This window comes from Pongo pygmaeus, chromosome 9, assembly GCF_028885625.2.
Source record: "Pongo pygmaeus isolate AG05252 chromosome 9, NHGRI_mPonPyg2-v2.0_pri, whole genome shotgun sequence".
Taxonomy (NCBI): domain Eukaryota; kingdom Metazoa; phylum Chordata; class Mammalia; order Primates; family Hominidae; genus Pongo; species Pongo pygmaeus.
The window spans coordinates 74766346-74786191 of record NC_072382.2 but is presented as its reverse complement, the minus strand read 5'-3'; the positions used below and the strand labels follow the sequence as shown (position 1 = coordinate 74786191).

At 42.3% G+C, this 19846-nt stretch overlaps 1 protein-coding gene across 2 annotated transcripts in view; it reads right to left on the bottom strand.

Annotated features, from left to right (window-relative positions):
- The window catches only part of MRPL48 (mitochondrial ribosomal protein L48), a 76593-nt gene that overhangs the window by 32418 nt on the left and 24329 nt on the right, over positions 1-19846 (bottom strand). The window contains exons 4-5 of one of the 2 annotated variants that reach the window (XM_054440911.2): positions 15221-15340; positions 6807-6895 (exon numbers count right to left, since the gene is read on the bottom strand). In XM_054440911.2, the coding sequence (XP_054296886.2) occupies positions 6807-6895; positions 15221-15340 (209 nt within the window). The remainder of the gene's footprint in view (positions 1-6806; positions 6896-15220; positions 15341-19846) is intronic. The other variant, XM_054440912.2, reaches the window with a different exon arrangement.

The following is a 19846-nucleotide window of genomic DNA, read 5'->3' as shown; positions in this document are numbered from 1 at the left end:
TCCCTCAACACTCCATGTGAGTCCCTCCCGAAGCTGCAAGCTCAGTAGAAGAGGACAACCATCCCCAATAGAGGGAGACTGGTCCTTAGTCAAGGGTATATGACTAGCTGCGCTCCCCTGCTACAACCTCCAGACAAGCTCTCAAGAAGCCAGGACTATAACCATAAAGTGATTCTGACCTTCTGATTTATCTGGGAATGATTCCAGTCTCCTCACAGATTTGTGGCTGTGACAGCTGATCTATTATGGGTGCCACAACAAAATAAAATAGGTGACAGAAATGGCAGACACCTCCTCTCTATCAACACTAAAAACAGCATGAAGTTTCCAAAAGAAAAGCTATCTTGATTCCTAGGGGCCACTCTGCAAAGAGGAAGAAAATTGTCTGAGTTACAGAAGATATTCCAAGGCCTGGAATGAGAACATATAACAAAGTGACAGAAATTCACGTTGCCTCCATTTCATCCTTCCACATCTTTCTCTTGGCAATTTTCAGATTATTAAGCTGCCATTACCCCAAGACTGGAAGCTGGACAACAGCTGAGGGCAAGTAAGTAGATGGTCTTGGGAAAAATGACCCAGTGCTATACAAATGTGAATGACTATTATTATTTTTACTTTTTTTTTTTTTTTTTTTTGAGACAGAGTTTCACTCTTGTCGCCCAGGCTGGAGTGCAATGGCATGATCTCGGCTCATTGCAACCTCCACCTCCCCGGCTCAAGCGATTCTCCTGCCTCAGTCTCCCAAGTAGCTGGGATTACAGGCATGCACCACCATGCCCAGCTAATTTTGCATTTTTAGTAGAGATGGAGTTTCACCATGTTGGTCAGGCTGGTCTCAAACTCCTGACCTCAGGTGATCCTCCCGCCTCGGCCTCCCAAAGTGCTGGGATTATAGGCATGAGCCACCATGCCTGGCCTTATTTTTACTTCTATGAAATATAAGTCACTCCAAATATCTGAAGCCTTTTAAATTCAACTGAATGATGCAGGGCCTTTAAGGAATAATGAGATCTACACTTTGAGACAGGATGCTAGGTCTGGAGATACACTCTAAAATATGATCACTCACTGCCACAGGTCAAGATGGGTCTTACAGGATGAGCACCATAGAGAAAAAAGGGAGGGTATCATCCCATACAAAGGAAAGAGCATGTGCAAAGGCACAGAGGCAGGAAAGAGCATGGGTGTATGAGAAAACATGTCTGAAATACAAGGTGCAAAAAGGGAAATCACTGAGAAGGAGGTCAGGTACATACTGTAAGCGAGCTGAAATACCACATTTATTGTCATACCCCATGCTGCCACCCGAGAAAAAGCCTAATTTTTATCTCTCATCTACTCCCTCAAAAAAGCATCAAGGACAAGGACACGGGATGGAGGGATGGGAAGCTATTCAGAGTTATAAACCGGGCCATGTAAGAAAAAGATAAAAACAGGCTGGGCGCAGTGGCTCATGTCTATAATCCCAGCTCTTAGGGAGGCCAAGGTAGGTAGATCACCTGAGGTCAGGAGTTTGAGACCAGCCTGGCCAACATGATGAAACCCCATCTCTACTAAAAATACAAAAATTACCTGGGCATGGTAGCGCATGCCTGTAATCCCAGCTATTCAGGAGGCTGAGGCAGGACAATTGCTTGAACCCGGAAGGTGGACATTACAGTGAGCCGAGATGGCACCACTGAACTCCAGGAAGACTCTGACTCAAAAAAAAAAAAAAAAAAAGAAAGAAAGAGATAAAAAGATAAAAACAGTATTAACAAGGAAAGCTGAGATGAAGTAGATACCCCTCTCTCCTTCCCAAGATGCGTAAATCATAAGACTGAGTGTGGGACCTTTCGAAGGAGGAATGAAAGGATTATACCAGCAGAAATGGGACAAGGGTTAGATACTTTATGCATGAGCATGAGAATTTACTCTTGTCTTAGGGATATTGGGCTCATAAGAGTAGAGGGGCCAGACTGAGACCCAGAGAGGAAAAAATGGGAATCTGGCCAACTTATTTTTTTTCTAGGCTTAGGGAGAGAAAGAAAGGAGGCCACAAAAGATTCCATCCAGTTTAACTAGTCCAGTTCCCCAGAGGGATAAGAGACAGGAACTCAGGACAGAGCCTCTGTAAGGTGGTGGACGAAAGCTTTCACTGTGCTGTCCTGTGCAGGAAGCCAGGAGGCTGGAGCAACTTACTCCAGTATCCAGCACTACTGTACTAGCCACCCTGGGACACTGAATAACATCAGAGAAAAGCCTACAGCCCTAAACAAAGGGAGCATCCAATCCATTCAAGCAACCAAGGTCATCTGGAGCCAGGTGTTTGCAGATAGTAGGTTATATTTGAGAAATCTGATTTATAAAACCACAGGGCAGCTCCAATAACCACATTTCAGTCCAGCTCAATCAATATTTACTGTCCTCTCCTTGATGCCAGGCCCTGTGCTGGACACTGAGGATATGAAGAAAACTGAGACTTCTACCGTTAGGGACCTCATAATCTAAAAGGGAACATAGTCATCAAAACAGACGGTTAAGTCCAGGTGCAGTGGCTCACTCCTGTAATCCTAGTACTTTGGGAGGCTGAGGCAGGCGGATCACTTAAGTCCTGGAGTTCGAGACCAGCCTGGGTAACCTGGTGAGACCCCCATCTCTACAAAAGTATGAGCCGGGTGTAGTGGTATACTCCTGTAGTCCTAGCTACTCAGGAGGCTGAAGAGGGAGAATCATTTGAGCCTGGAAGGCAGAGGTTGCAGTGAGCTGAGATTGCACCACTGCATTCCAGCCTGGGTGACAGAGCGAGAACCTGTCTCAAAAACAAAAACAAAAACAAAAACAAAAACAAAAACAACAAAAACACTCAGATGATTAAAACATAAAGCAGTTTTCCTAGGACAGAGGAAGCACAAGAACTCTGGCAGCTCATGGTAAGAAAAGCAACTCAGGGCTGGGCATGGTGGTTCCCACCAGTAATCCCAGCACTTGGGAGGCCAAGGTGGGAGGATCACTTGAACCCAGGACCGCAAGACTAGCATGGGCACTATAGTGAGACCCCATCTCTACAAAAATTTCTAAAAATTAGCCAGGCTTGGTGGCATGTGCCACCAAGTAGTCCCAGCTACTGAGAAGCTGAGACAGAAGGATCGCTTGAACCTAGGTATTCAAGGGGCAGTGGGCCAGGATCACACCACTGCATTCCAGCCTGGGCAGCAGAGTGAGACCATGTCTCAAATTTAAAAAAAAAAAAAAGAAAGAAAAGTAACTCAGTGCAGAGAATCCAGGAAGGTTTCTCAGAAGGAGAAATTTGTTTGTGTCCCTCCTCACCCTGCTTTCTCACTGAGATTTAAAGGTTGAAGGGGAATTAGCCAGGTGAAGAAGGGGAGGTCTTCCAAGTAGACAGAACAGCTTGTGAGCCTTGAAAAAGTATAATGACTTGGAAGAAAAACAAAAGGCCCAATACAGTTAAAGCGTGGTATCCGGGAGAGTGGAGAAGAGGCTGGAGAGGAAGGCGGGGACAGATGGCATTAAGCTTCCTTTTATACCACGTTAATGGAGTGGGTCAGAGCATGACATATGCAGAAAATTACCTGAGAGAGAAGATTCTAAGACATTTTTTTAAAACAGCCAAAAAAGTCCCCCTCAAACAAAACTAATTTTATTTCCCACTATTTTATGTGGGACTTTTAGAAGGGGGATGTCTCACTGATGTTGTACACTGTTTTACTCAATATTTTGGGAAGTAACTGCCTCTGACTTCAACTGAAGAAAACACTTTTTTGTTGCAAATGTAATGTTTTTGTAATGGTGTCAGCAAATAAAAGGATGCTTAGTATTTAAAAAAAAAAAAAAAAAAGAAGGGGGATGTCTCAAAATAAAACAACTTCAATAATTTAGTCTAAGGTGTCACAACTCCAAAAGGGTGTAAATCATTCCTTCCGAATTTTAATAGCGCTTTGTATCCTCCTTTTAACACTTGTCACTTTCTGCCTGAAGTATATTGTCTGTGTCTTATCTCTGTTGGTTTAACAGCTCCCTCTGAGAATGAACCATGTCTTGTTCATCCATTTTGTAAAATTATTTTGCTTGCCAGGCATGGTGGCTCATCTCTGTATTCCTTGCACTTTGGGAGGCTGAGGCAGGTGTATCACTTGAGCTCAGGAGTTCGAGACCAGTCTGGACAACATGGCAAAATACCGTCTCTACAAAAAAATACAAAAATTAGCTGGGTGTGGTGGTGCATGCCTGTAGTCCCAGCTGCTCAAGAGGCTGAGATGGGAGGATCTCTTGAGCCCAGGAGGCAGAGGTTGTAGTGAGCCGAGATCACACCACTGCACTCCAGCCTGTGCAGCAGAGAGATTCTATTTAAAAAAAAAAAAAGAATTATTTTGCAATTCATTCTTGAATAGGCAAGGCATCAAGAGTTCCTAGCACATAATAGATATTCAATAAATATTGCACAGCATTGTGAAGTTACATGACATACAAGTTGAAATTCTAGTCTTAGAGATATTCTAATCCAGAATTTCTCTACCTTTGTGAAAGCTCTGATAAAAACTATGCACTCTCTTCCCAGAAAAATTCACCTACAACAAACATTTTACATATAATTTCAGGATCCGCCATGCCTAGACGGGGAAGGTTGACTTACCCAAAGTCACAAGGCAGAAAAGCGGCAGAACCAAGCCTAGAACACAAGTTTCATTGTTCCTAATTCAGTAGACTTCCCACTACAAAGGAACAATTTTAGCAGGGCATTTGTTTCCTGCTGGGAGCCTGTATTAACAGGCCTGATAGGTGGTAATGTTCTTCTCCTGAAATTCTTTACTGTAAGGATGAGCTCAGAAGAACACGGCAAGGTTAGTGGTTTCTAAGGCCCAAATTCAGTGGAATTGGACCTTGCCAAGAAGAGAGAGGTAAATAGGAAACGTGTGGTTGCGTGGGAGCATTAAAATAAGCTAAAGAACCAAGAGATGTTAAAGTCTCCCCAAAATCTCCCCCACTGTACTGTTTGCAGGAAGTGACAGGCTTGAGATTGAAAGCCAGATCTTATACCTTGCATGCTGTATCCACCCCAAAAGAAAATCCTCTGCACACACATACAGAAATCTAACTGGAGCCAAAGAAATGGGCTAAATAATTTCATAATGCTTAGAACTAATATCCACTTACCTGTGATAAAGGATTCAAGAAGCACATAATTTATTTATCTATTTATTTTTGAAACAGAGTCTCACTCTGTTGCCCAGACTAGAGTACAGTGGCGTGATCTTGGCTCACTGCAACCTCCACCTCCTGGGATCAAGCAATTCTCGTGCCTCAGCCTTCCAAGTAGTTGGGATTACAGGCGCGCCACCACACCCAGCTAATTTTTGTATTTTTAGTAGAGACGGGGTTCCTGCCATGTTGGTCAGGCTGGTCTTGAACTCTTGACCTCAAGAGATCTGCCTGCCTCAGCTTCCCAAAGTGCTGGGATTACAGGTGTAAGCCACCACACCCGGCCTATTTTAGATTTGAAAATACAATAAGAGGCCAGGCTCGGTGGCTCATGCCTGTAATCCCAGCACTTTGGGAGGCTGAGGCAGGCAGATCATCTGAGGTCGGGAGTTTGAGACCAGCCTGACCAACACAGAGAAACCCTGTCTCTACTAAATATACAAAATTAGCCAGGCTTGGTGGCACATGCCTGTAATCCCAGCTACTCGGGAGGCTGAGGCGGGAGAATCGCTTGAACCCAGGAGGTGGAGGTTGCGGTGAGCCGAGAGCACGCCATTGCCCTCCAGCCTGAGCAATAAGAGTGAAACTCCTTCTCAAAAAAAAAAAAAAGAAAAGAAAATACAGTAAGAATCAGTTATCCCAGCACCCCAGCACTTTCAGAGGTCAAGGCAGGCAGATCACTTGAGGTCAGGAGTTCAAGACCTGGCCTGGTCAACATGGTAAAACCCCACCTCTACTAAAAATACAGAAATTAGCCAGGTGTGGCAGCGGACGCCTATAAACCCTGCCACTTGGGAGGCTGAAGCACGAGAACAGCTTGAACCCGGGAGGGAAAGGCTGCAGTGAGCTGAGATCGTGCCACTGCACTCCAGCCTGGGCAACAGAGCGCGAGACTCCATCTCAAAAAAACTAACAAACAAAAAAGAATCAGTTATATGGCTGAAAATATCAATCTACCTCTACTTGCCACAACTCATTCACTCAACTAAACTGAATTATCATTTCCATTATGAGGTCCATACTGAACTAAGTACACTACTAGGAAGTTTTTTTTTAAGTATTACAAATAATAAAATCAGGCCAGCCATGGTGGCTCATGCCTGTAATCCCTATGCTTCCGGAGGCTGAAGCAGGAGGATCACTTGAGGCCAGGAGCTTGAGACCAGCCTGGGCAATACAGCAAGACCCTGTCTCTATAAAAAAAAATTTTTAATTAGATGGGCATGGTGGCAAGAGCCTGTAGTACCAGCTACTTGGGAGGCTGAGGTGGGAGGATCACTTGAGCCCAGGAGATCAAGGCTGCAGTGAGCCGTGATCATGCACTGCACTCCAGCCTAGGTGACAGAGCAAGACCCTGTCTCAAAAAAAAAAAATAAAAAATTAAAACCATTTGCTTTTTACTATTATAACCTGGCCTAAGGATAAGATTGGAAGTTGGTAGAAACATCTCCAGTCTGGAAATTCCAAATTAGTAACCGGCAAGGATTGAGGGGCAACTCTATCATTTCTAGCTCCAATATTATCAAAAGTATACATATCTGATCTTCAGGTTTTTGCAAAAGCTGCACATTATCCTTTTCCAAAAGACTCCCCCTGCCCCTTACCTCTTCTGCTTTAATTAAGTGCTTGTACTTTCCAATGCCGTGGGTGGGCTTTGTCTTGTAGGGCCTACTGGTACTTAGTAGAATTCCACCTAAAAGAGAGAAAATAAGACAAACCTGTTTTTTTGTTGTTGCTATTATTGTTGTTTTTTAAGAGATAGGGTCTTGCTCTGTCACCCAAGCTGGGATGTAATGCCATCTCATAGCTCATTGCAGCCTCAAACTCCTGGGTACAAGACAGTCTCCTGCTTCGGCCCACACCCCACCCCCTGACCCCAAATAGCTAGGACTACAGGCATGTGCTACCATGCCCAGCTAATATTTTTTATTTTTTGTAGAGGTGGAGTCTTGCTATGTTGCCCAAGCTGGTCTGGAGCTCCTTCCACCTCAGCCTCCCAGGGTGCCAGGATTACAGGTGTGAGCCACCACGCCTAGCTTGGACTACAAATTTAAAAAAGAAAAAAAATATGTATATAGATACACACACACACACACACACACACACACACACACACACACATATATAAAACAAGGTAACAGTAAGGATTTTTAAAAATAATCTCAGAGGTCTTTCTAAGCATGAAACAAAATCTAGAAATCAAATATTAATAAACTTAGCTATATAAAAGGTTAAAACTTCTGTTCAACAAAAATAAATAAATAAATAAAGTTAAGGAATAGGTGACAAAAAAAAGTACAAAGCATACGTAACAGAGAAATGCTAATTTCCTTAACATACAATAACTATATTAAAACCTCTTTCTAAGCTCCTCTGGGAACAGCAGATGATTTGAGGGGACAAATTCTCCACTGCAGGACTGGGAAGATTTCGTGGTAGCTGACCTCTTGTTGGTTTAAGGAGCCATAGATATTTCTTGATCCTGGACTGATTCTCAGTTTGTCCCCTTATTCTCTCCTTTTGGCTCCCAGAATATGCGCAATCCCCACTACTCATCTTTCTTTGACAAATTCTCTCCTGATAAAGCCACTGGCAGTAAGGGGATAAAATACATTCTCAGAGGGCTCTCTCTCTTCTTGTTCCTCAACAGGCAATAATCCTTTTGAGGTTTTCTTTTGAAAAAAAAATCCTTTCCCCTTCCCTTTTGAAGTTTTCTAACTGTGACTATATAGAGAAAGAGACAGGCAGCAAATACAGCCAGCAAAGAAGAAGAGCATAGAGTTCCACAAAGTTTTTTTTTTTTTTTTTTTTTTTTTTTTTTGAGATAGAGTCTCGTTCTGTAACCCAGGATGGAGTGCAGTGGTGTGATCTCAGCTCACTGCAACTTCCGCCTCCCAGGTTCAAGCGATTCTCCTGCCTCAGCCTCCTGAGTAGCTGGGATTACAGGCACGCGCCACCACGCCTGGCTAATTTTTCTATTTTCAGTAGAGTTGGGGTTTCACCATGTTGGTCAGGCTGGTATCAAACTGACCTCATGATCCGCCCACCTCGGCCACCCAAAGTACTAGCATTGCAGGCGTGAGCCACCGCTCCCGGCCATAAAGTTTTACAAAACATCTAACTTGATTTATTTGTGCTGATCTGAAAACAGCCTCCAACAAATATCGTTAAGTGAACAACAACAAAAACAAAAACCAAAAGTGTAGAACAGTATGTAGGTATGCTACTACTGGATTAAAAAAATAGGGTCTTGGCCAGGTGCGGTGGCTCACACCGGTAATCCCAGCACTTTGGGAGGCCGAGGCAGGCAGATCGCGAGATCAGGAGTTCAAAACCAGCCTGACCAGCACGGTGAAACCCCATCTCTACTAAAAATACAAAAATTAGCTGGGCATGGTGGCGCACGCCTATAATCCCAGTTACTCAGGAGGCTGAGGCAGGAGAATCACTTGAACCCAAGAGGCGGAGGCTGCAGTGAGCCGAGATCATGCCACTGCACTCCAGACTGGGTGTCAGACCCAGACTCTGTCTCAAAAAAAAAGGGGGGGTCTTTATATACATATACATTGTGGTAGACCCACATAGCCATAGTGGTAGCATGTGTCTGTAGTCCCAGCTACTCAGGAGGCTGAGGCAGGAGGATTGCTCGAGACCAGAGGTTTGAGGCTGTAGTGCAAACAGCTGCTGCACTTCAGCAGCCTAGGCAACATAAGGAGATCCTGTCTCTAAATTAAAAAAAAAAAAAAAGGAAAAGAAAAAGATAGGGTAGAGATAAGAAACTGAACTCAGATCAGGTCTAGCTAGATTTTTGTATTCTAGAAATCAAGTGTTATAACCTAGTGGTTATAGACACAGGCTGTTCAGTCAGATAGACCTGAGTTTAAATAGAAGTCCCACCTGTTTCTTTCTGGTTACTTTCACCAAATTTTTTTGAGCTACTGTTTCTTCTTTATTTATAAATGAGGATAATAAAGAGGGTTAAAGGATAACATGTGTATGTGTGTGTATCTATATGTATATGTATATGGCATCAAAATATGGGCAGCAAGTCCTTCCTTGAAGAGGGATCTTCAAGCTGCTGTGGTCCTGCCCTCATTTCTTCAGGGTCACCAATCTGTGGGATACTAAACACACGATGGTGTGAAGAAGTCTAAGTCAGCAGTCCCCAACCTTTTTGGCACTAGGGACCAATTTTATGGAAGACAATTTTTCCACAGATGTGAGGAGGGGGGAAGTGGTTTTGGGATGATTCAAGCATATTACATTTATTGTGTATGTTATTTATATTATTATTACATTATATTATTACATTATTATATTATTAATAATATAATATATTATGTAATTATATTATATTATTACATTATATTATATATAATTATAATATATTATATATTATATATAATTATAATATATTATATATTATATATAATTATAATATATTATATATTATAATTATATATGTTATATATAATATAATTATATATAATAAAATAAAAAATTATATTATATTACATTATATTATTATTTCATTATATATTGTAATACATAATGAAATAATTGTACAACTCACCATAATGTAGAATCAGTGGGAGCCCTGAGCTTGTTTTCCTGCAACTAGACAGTCCCATCTGGGGGTGATGGGAGACAGTGACAGATCATCAGGCATTAGATTCTCATAAGGAGTAGTGCTCAACCTGGATCCCTCATATGTGCAGTTCACAAAAGAGTTCATGCTCCTGTGAGAATCTAATGCCACAGCTGATCTGAGAGGAGACAGAGCTCAGGTGATAACTTGAGTGATGGGGAGTGGCTGGGAGGGGCTGCAAATACAGATGAAGCTTCCCTGGCTCAACTGCCCCTCATTTCCTGCTGTGTGGCCTGGTTCCTAACAGGTCACAGACCACTTAACTGGTCCATGGCCTGGGGTTTGGGGATTCCTGATCTAAGTGACATCAAGTCAAAGTTTTCTTAGGCCTCTCCTTTCTAAAATGGGCTTCCAAGCAGGTTTGCTCTGTGTGAGGCCTATCAGAGATAGTCCTGGCTTCAGAGAACTTCCCCACATTTACAATCCACGCTATTTCATCAAGACAACCCAGAAATATCATGGATCCCTTCCATGATATGCATTAGTCCACATTTACAATTACATGCCAATAACTGTATAGACACTGAGACAGTTACAAAGACAAATAAAATATGCTACTTTCCCTTGAGATACTCAAGGTATACTATGAAAGGAAGATGGGAAAGCAGATAATCACCTTACGGTGTACTAAGTACTTTAATGGACACGTGAGCAATGTCATAGGTGCTCAGAGGAAGAAAAAACTAACTCTGCCTTTGGGGTGGGGGTGCAGGGTGCAAGGGAATAGGTTCAGATGAGGAAACAGCTGCATTCTTGAAAGCAGAGTAAGAATTTACCATGTAAGGAATAGGGAGGTATTTTTGGCCAGAGGTTCCCAAAGAGCACAGAATATAACCAAGGTATCTTACTGACTGCTGCCCCAGTTTCAGCTCTCTGAATCTAAGACCTTTGACCTTTTGTGACTTTGGGCTCTAGACTCTCCAGCCTGAGGACCCACCCATGGAGCTGATATCCAAATCTCTTTGATGGGTATACAGTGATCCTCAGGCCAGGACCTTGAAAACGAATCTCATCGAAGATTTTATTATGACTCAAAATAAGACCTCCTAAAAAGCACTGAACTCTCCAAAGTATGATCATCCATTCAATAAATATTTATTATTACCTATTAGGGTAGGCAGCAACAATTATACGGCACAATCATATGAATGGCACACACCAGAGTTGTGCAGTGTACAACCAACCCAATATCCATGGCAGGCTTGACAGGTACCATGCATTGCCCTAGAAGCTGGGGCTATAACAATGAACAAAGACTAAGTCCCTGCAATACAGAACCTGCCACCTAGGAAGACAGACACTAAATATCAATGCAAGGTGATAAGGGCTGTCTATGATAAGCACTGTACACAGGAGGGACACTTAAGATGAACTTGAGTGCCAGGAAAGGATTCTTAGAGTGAGTGGCCTTTAAGTAAAACTTGAAGGATAAGTAGGAGTTAGGAGAAAACACGGTATAGGCAGAGAAAGAGCCAGAGAGAATTTTAAAGTAGAGCAAGAGGATCAGGGTGGCAAGAGATGAGTTTAGAGAAACAGGCAAGGCTTAGGAAGGGCTTAATTATTGAGTACTAATGATATCCCAGGCACTGTGCAAAGGGTTGGGGACAAGGCCAACAAAACTCTGCTTATGGAAATTATAGTCTAGTGGGAGGACAAAATCATTAGACTAATAGTCACAAAGTAAATATAAGATTACAAATTGTGGCCAGGTGTGGTAGTTCATGCCTGTAATCTCTGCACTTTGGGAGGCTGAGGCAAGAGGATCACTTGAGGCCAGGAGTTTAAGACCAGCTGGGCAACATAGAAGAGACCTTGTCTCTACAAAAAGGAAAAAAAAATTAGCTGGGCATGGTGGCATGTGCCTATAGCCCTAGCTACTGAGGAGGCTGTGGTGGGAAGTTTGCTTGAGCCCAGTTCAAGGCTGCAGTGAACTATTATCATGCTGCTGTACTCCAGTGTGGGCAACAGAGTGAGACCCTCTCTCCTAAAAAAAGTAATTACAAATTCTGATAAGTGATGAAAACAAAAAGCACAGGGAGGGCTATGGTGATACAACAGATAGACCTATTTTTAGAACAGAATATCAGGGAAGGCCTCTGTGAAAAAATGAGATTTTAACTGAAACCAGAATTCAGAAGAAAATTATAATAGTGGTTACCCCCAGGGGGGATAGTGGGGGGGAAGTAGCTAGAAAGGCAAGAGAGTTACTTATATTCCTTTGCACCTTTTAAAATCTGTTCCTTGTGTGTGTATATATATATTATATATATATAAAATATATATTTTTATATATAATATATATTTTATATATATATATAATATATATATTATCCACTCAAAAATAAATAAATAAGATATTGGAAAGGCAAATAGAAGTGTACTGGATGAAAAAAATGGAGGATGGGTGTTCCAGGTAGAGGAAACAGCATGTGTAAAGGCCCTAATGTAGCACACAGCCTGGGACATTCAAGGAACAGAAAAGCTGTCAGTGTGACTGCAGGAAAGTGAGAGGGACAGAATGTACCTAAGAGATGAGAGTGGGCTTGGCAAGTGGCTCACACCTGAAATCCCAGCATTTTGGGAGGCTGGGGTGGACGGTCACTTGAGGTCATGAGTTTGAGACCAGCCTGGCCAATATGGTGAAACCCTGTCTCTACTAAAAATACAAAAATTAGCCGGGTGTGATGGTACATGCCTGTAGTCCCTGCTACTCAGGAAGCTGAGGCAGGAGAATCACTTGAACCCAGGAGGTGGAGTTTGCAGTGAGCAGAGATTGAGCCACTGCACTTCAGCCTGGGCAACACAGTGAGACTCTCTCAAAAAAGAAAGAGACCAAGAGTGAGTAGTGGTCAGAATCAACCGTGCTGGGCCTTGTTAAAGGTTTGGATTTCATCCTGAACAGGCATAAGCAGGGAAAGTGTATGTCTGATATATACTTTTAAAAGATCATTTTGGTTCTTATGTGAAGGAAGTAGGGAGATTAGATTGGTAGCCCCTGCTAAGTTGTTGATCTGCACCTACACCCTCCAACATCCCTCTCCTCTATTCTGTCCTTGAGAGCTGACAGATTAATCCTTTTAAAATAAAAATCTAGTCATGTTATTCTCTTTCATTAATCCAACCATTTATTTATTGCACACACACAATTGTTTGTTTGCTTGTTTTGAGACAGGATCTGGCTCTGTTGCCCAGGCTGGGGTGCAGTGGCATGATCTCGGTCACTGCAACCTTGACCTCCCTAGGCTCAGGTGATCCTCCCATCTCAATCTCCTGAGTAGCTGGGACTACAGGGCGTGCCACCACACCAGTTTAATTTGTCCCAGGTGTGTGCCACCACACCAGGTTAATTTTTGGATTTCTTGTAGATATGCGGTTTCGCCATGTTGCCCAGGCTGGATAATTGTTTTAAAATACAGGTATTTACTATTTGTCAGGCATAATACCAGGCACTGTAAAGACAACAATGAACAAGACAGAAGGTAAAATTTTGATGGTTTTCTGTTGCCCAAAGTTTGAAATTCTTAGGTAAGCACTTAAGGATCTTGATTTTATAAACTAGATCTAACTACTTCGTCTCATTCTCCCACTCCTCTAGATTTTTAAAACCCTGCTCCCCAGCCACAGAGCTACACTTGCCATTCTTGCCAGAGTTTTCATGCCTCTGTGCCTTCCTTGGCTGTTTACCCTGCTGGGACTACACCTCTCGGACAGTGAAATTCTACACAGCCTCCAGAGCCAGCTCAAATGTTACCATCTCTGTGAAACTCTTCTGCTGCCCTAAATATACAAAGATCATCAAGAGTTTAATTCATAGTGATAGCTCTATCATGCCTCCATTATATAATAAAATGTTTTATGTAAATAAAAAAGAAAACTCATATGTCAATCACCATCTTTAAGTAGTACATAGAAACTCAATCATCTATCTGTAATTTCAAAAAGCAGAACCAAAAAGGATCTTTGCGATGATAACACATCGTAGGTGAAAGTACTGCAAATGTTTGCCTCAGCCTCTTATCTACTGGAATTCCTTGGCAAGGAGGCATTTTTAAATTCAGTTTGGAGCAATTCCTATAATTAGAGCATCTGCTTAATTAAGAAGCTGGTTCAAACTACTGTTAAATGAACCATTCTCCCCCTTAAATGAAAGGTTGTGGTCAAATTATCAGTGGTTAAACCGCTTAATTAGCCAGTTGTTTTAATTATAAAATTTACAAGTTTGAAAGCCTCTGATTTCCAATAAGTTCAACTGAATTCTTTTCCCCTGCGTCGTGTCAATAAGTGGGTTTCCTGCTGTCATATTAACATTGCAGCCTCCTGAGAGAAAAGGCAACTCTTTTCTAAAGAAAGACACAAAACCCCAGGGTTTCAAATGGAGGCTTTAAAAATCTTTCAATTATCACAATTATAAGATGTAATCACACAATGACATTTCCCACAGCATTCCCCTTTCCTTTACATATGCCAGAGACAACTGTCCTTCAATGTTCTTGTTCATTAAACTGAGAACTAAACCCATCAATCCAGGATGGGGATAAACAACTTTGTTTTAATTATTTCTCATTCAGAAATGGGATAAGCATTTTTAGCAGGGCTATGCAGGTAGGGAAAGAAAAAAATTGGGGTAGCCCCCAGCCAAGAAGCTAATTACAGGTTATTCTCTCCACTCAACAGACTGTAAGGCCCTCCAGGGCAGAAACAATGCCACCACCTGGCAAACAGTATGTGCTCAGTAAGTGTATATTTAAAAACAAAACAAAACAAAACAAAAATGGTTCTTAAGATATTTTACCAAAACAATCTGCAATGATTTGTCCCTGCCAGCTGTCCACATTTTTCAAAATTTCTCTTCAAATTTCTTTCCGTTGTTCTAATTACACTGAACTACTTGGATCTGAATATACCATGCTTCTCTGCTTCCACCTTTTTATTCATGCTGTAATGAGAGCACTCTAAGTTTCCTTCATCTTGTCTCTTTAGATCTAGTTTTATATATTTACTTCTATCTGTCTATTATTTTTAAATCAATAAGAAAAAGATGGTCACCACAATCAAGCCCCTCCTTGGATAGAGCAGCTGGAATGGTCCCCAGAGCCCACACATGGAGTGGATGGGTGAAGGCAGGAATGGGGCACTTTCCCTACTCTTCCTTTCTGAACATCATTGTAATTCAATTTTGAAATTTCTGACTTTAAAGATATCTCAGGCTGGGTGCAGTGACTGACAGCTGTAATCCCAACACTTTGGATGGCTGAGGTGGGAAGATTACTTGAGGCCAGGAAATTAAGACCAGCTTAGGCAACACAGCAAGACCCTGTCTTCACAAAAAATTTAAAAAATAAAAAATTAGCCAGGCATGGTAGCGCATACCTGTAATCCCAGCTACTCCAGAGGCTGAGGCAGGAGGATTGCTTGAACCCAGGAGTTCGAGGCTGCAGGGAGCTATGATCATGCCACTGTACTCAAGCCTGGAGAAGCAAGACCCTCTCTCTCTCAAAAACAAAAACAACAACAACAACAAAAATAAATATCTGAAAGAACCTATAAAAAATACCAACAAAACTGTGTGCTTTCAAGTGGAAATTATCCTGGTGAGCCAACATTAGTGAGTTATTCTGGGCCTTGGAACCTTCTAGGGACTAGTATTCTCCAGTCACAGTTGAAACATGGGCAAAGGAAAGAATAAATAAATAGCAAGTAAATGTACAAAAATATGTTCAACCAACTAGTAATCAAAGACATGAAAATTCCAAACACAAGGGAAAGCACGTTTTAACCTACAATATTAGCAAATATTAAAAATAATACTCAATGTTGATGAGTATGTAAAAAGGGATTCTCAAATAGAGAAGTATAAAATAGTGCAATCTTTCTGGAGAGCAATTTAGTAATACACATCAACAGCTTTAAAAATGTGTATTTCCTTTGACCCAAGAAATGTACCCTAAGTAGTCAGACAATGGCACAAATATTGCCCAAGAATGTTCATCACAGTGTTGTTTCCATTGCAAAATCTTGGTAACAACTTAAATTTCTCCAAATAGAAAAATGTTGAAAAAATTATGCACTATCCCCACATATCTTTTCAAAATGATTCCTATTGGATCTTTTCCAATAGCAATTTAACATGCCCTATTTGATGCCAACTTCAAAAACAAAATAAACAGGCTGGGCATGGTGGCTCATGCCTGTAAACCCAGCACTTTGGGAGGCCCAAGAGGGTGAACCACCTGAGGTCAAGAGTTAGAGACCAGCCTGGCCAACATGGTGAAACCCTGTCTCTGTTAAAAAAAATACAAAAACAATTAGCCAGGCATGGTAGTGCACACCTGTAATCCCAGCTGCTTGGGAGGCTGAGGTAGGAGAATCACTTGAACCTGGGAGCCAGAGGTTGTGGTGAGCCGAGATGGCACCACTGCACTCCAGTGTGGGCAACAGAGTGAGACTCCGTCTCAAAAAAAATAAATAAACAAAATGAACAAAAAATGACCTCCAAATTAGGTAGCTACCAGATACTAAAATATACCACCAGCTGGGCACGGTGGCTCATGCCTGTAATCCCAACAATTTAGGAGGCCAAGGCGGGCGGATCACCTAAGGTCGGGAGTTCGAGACTAGCTTGGCCAACATGGAGAAACCCCATCTCTACTAAAAATACAAAATTAACTGGGCATGGTGGCGCATGCCTGTAATCCCAGCTACTCAGGAGGCTGAGGCAGGAGAATCGCTTGAACCAGGAGGTGGAGGTTGCAGTGGGCCAAGATTATGCCATTGCACTCTAGCCTGGGCAACAAGAGCAAAACTCCATCTCAAAAATAAAAAACTAAAATATACTAAAAAACTATAGTAACCAAAAAGCTTTAAAACAGTTTCATACTGGCATCAAATACATATACAGATCAATGAAACAAGATGAAGTTTAAAAAGTAGTTCCAAGCCAGGCCCAGTGGCTCATGCCTGTGAAGCCAGAACTTTGAGAGGCCAAGGCAGGAGGATTGCCTAAGCTCAGGACTTCAAGACCAGCCTGGGCAACGTAGGGAGACCCTGTCTCTATAAAAAAAAATAAAAATAAAAGTCAGGCATGGTGGCACAGGCCTGTAGTCCCAGCTACTGAGAAGTCTGAGGTGGGAGGATGGCTTGAGCTTGGGAGGTTGAGGCTGCAGTAAGCTGTGATGGTGCCACTACACTCCAGTCTGGGTGACAGAGTGAGTGGTCCCAGCACTTTGGGAGGCCGAGGCAGGAGGCCTAGTCTCTATTTTTAAAAATTTTTAAGTAAAAAAAACAAAACAAAAAATAGTCCTAGACTTGGGCTGGGTATTGTGGCTCACACATGTAATCTCAGCACTTTGGGAGGCCAAGGTGGAAGGATCCCTTGAACCTAGGAGCTCAAGACTGTGGTGAGCTGTGATGGCATCAAAGTCTGGGCAGCAAAGAGAGATCCTGACTCTAAATAAAAAATTTAAAAATCCCAGATCTACACAGGAACTTAGAATATGATAAAGGTTACATTCTCAAACCTCCAGGAAAAACACGGATTTTTTTTTTTTGAGATGGAGTTTCACTCTTGTTGCCCAGGCTGGAGTGTGATGGCGCGGTCTCGGCTCACTGCAACCTCCGCCTCCCAGGTTCAAGCGATTCTCCTGCCTCAGCCTCCTGAGTAGCTGGGATTACAGGCATGCATCACCATGCCTGGCTAATTTTTGTATTTTTAGTAGAGACGGGGTTTCACCATATTGGCCAGGCTGGTCTCGAACTTCTGACCTCAGGTGATCCACTGGCCTCAGCCTCCCAAAGTGCTGGGATTACACACGTGAGCCACCGCGCCCGGCCTCACTCTTTTTTTTTCTTTTTGAGACATGATCTCGTGCTGTCTTCCAGGCTAGAGCACAGTGGCACAATCATAACTCACTGCAACTTCAATCTGACTCATGCAATCCTCCCACCTCAGTCTTCGTCTTCTGAGTAGCTGGGACCACAGGCACTCGCTATCCCACCAGGCTAATTATTTTTTATTTTTGTAGAGATGGAATCTCCCTATGTTGTCCAGGCTGGTCTTGAACTCCTGGGCTCAGGTGATCTTCCCCTCAACCTCCCAAAGTGCTGAGGTTATAGGCGTGAGCCACTACACCTGGTCTGGACCACATATTGAAAAGAAAAAATATTTATCAGAAGGTAACATGAAGGATTTTTTTTTTTTTTTTTTTGAGACAGAGTCTCACTCTGTCACCCAGGCTGGAGTGCAGTGGCGAGATCTCGGCTCACTGCAAGCTCCGCCTCCCGGGTTCACGCCGTTCTCCTGCCTCAGCCTCCGGAGTAGCTGGGACTACAGGCACCCGCCACCACGCCCAGCTGATTTTTTGTATTTTTAGTAGAGACGGGGTTTCACCGTGTTAGCCAGGATGGTCTCGATCTCCTGACCTTGTGATCTGCCCGCCTCGGCCTCCCAAAGTGCTGGGATTACAGGCGTGAGCCACCGTGCCCGGCCATGGATTTTTAAAAATAATCTTAGGGTAGAAAAGATCTTTTTAAGCATGAAAAAAAATCTAGAAATCAAAGATTAATAAACATAACTATATAAAAATCTAAAGCTTCTGTTTAATGGAAAAAACACAAACATAAAGTCAAGGGATAAATGACTAGAAAAAGTACAAGCATATGTAACAGAGAAATGCTAATTTCCTTAATATATAAGAACTATATTAAAAGTTCTTACAAATCAAAAATGAAAAAGTCAACAATCCAATAGAAAAACTGACAAAAAAAACATAAATGGGCCAGGCACAGTGGCTCACGCCTGTAATCCCAGCACTTTGGGAGGCCGAGGTGGGTGAATCACCTGAGGTCAGGAGTTAGAGACCAGCCTGGCCAACATGGCGAAACCCTGTCTCTACTAAAAATACAAAAAAATTAGCCAGGCATGGTGGCACATTGCTGTAGTCCCAACTACTCAGGAGGCCGAGGCAGGAGAACCACTTGAACCTAGGAGGCAGAGGTTGCAGTGAGCCAAGATCATGCCACTGCACTCTAGCCTGGGTGACAGAGTGAGACTCTGTCTCAAAAATAAATAAATAAATAGGCATAAAAATGGCAAACAACCATATGAAAAGATGACAAATTCAAGACACACAAATTAAAATGAGACATAATTTTCACTAACAAAAAAAAATTATTTTTTTAGGCCAAGTGCAGTGGCTCACACCTGTAATCTTAGCACTATGGGAGACCGAGGTGGGTGGATCACCTGAGGTCAGGAATTAGAGATCAGCCTGGCCAACATGGTGAAACCCTGTCTCTACTAATAAATGCAAAAATTAGTCAGGCATGGTGGTGCACGCCTGTAGTCCTGTCTACTTGGGAGGCTGAGGCAGGGGAATCTCTTGAACCCAGGAAGTGGAGGTTGCAGTGAGCCAAGATCGTGCCACTGTACTCCAGCCTGGATGACAGAACGTGACTCAGCCTCAAAAAAAATAAAAAATAAATAAATATTATATATATATTTAGACATGGGATCCTGCTCTGTCGCCCAGGCTAGAGTATGGCATCTATTCACAGGCAAAATCAAAGTGCAGTACAGCCTCAAACTCCTGGGCTCAAAGGACCGTTCTGGGACTTCAGCTTTCCATGTATCTGGGACTACAAGTCCATGCCAGTGCTTCCAGCTAACAATAAATGTTTTATAAAACCCAGTTTGGGCCGCAAAATAGAAATGTACATTAATACAACTTCTCTGGTGGATAGTCTGGCAATACTTATCAAAATCTCCAATTCATAATGCATTGACTCAGCGATTTCAATTCCAGGAATTTATCTTACAAATGTACAGGAACAAGTTTACAAAGACATACGAAAATGGCTGGTGTACCATTTTTTGAAACAGCAAAAAACTAAAAACAACCTAAATGTCCAGCATTAAGATACAGTCATACACACACATAATATAAATCTTCATATATACATAAAATCTTCCTGAAAGATACACAAGAAATTGCTATCAGT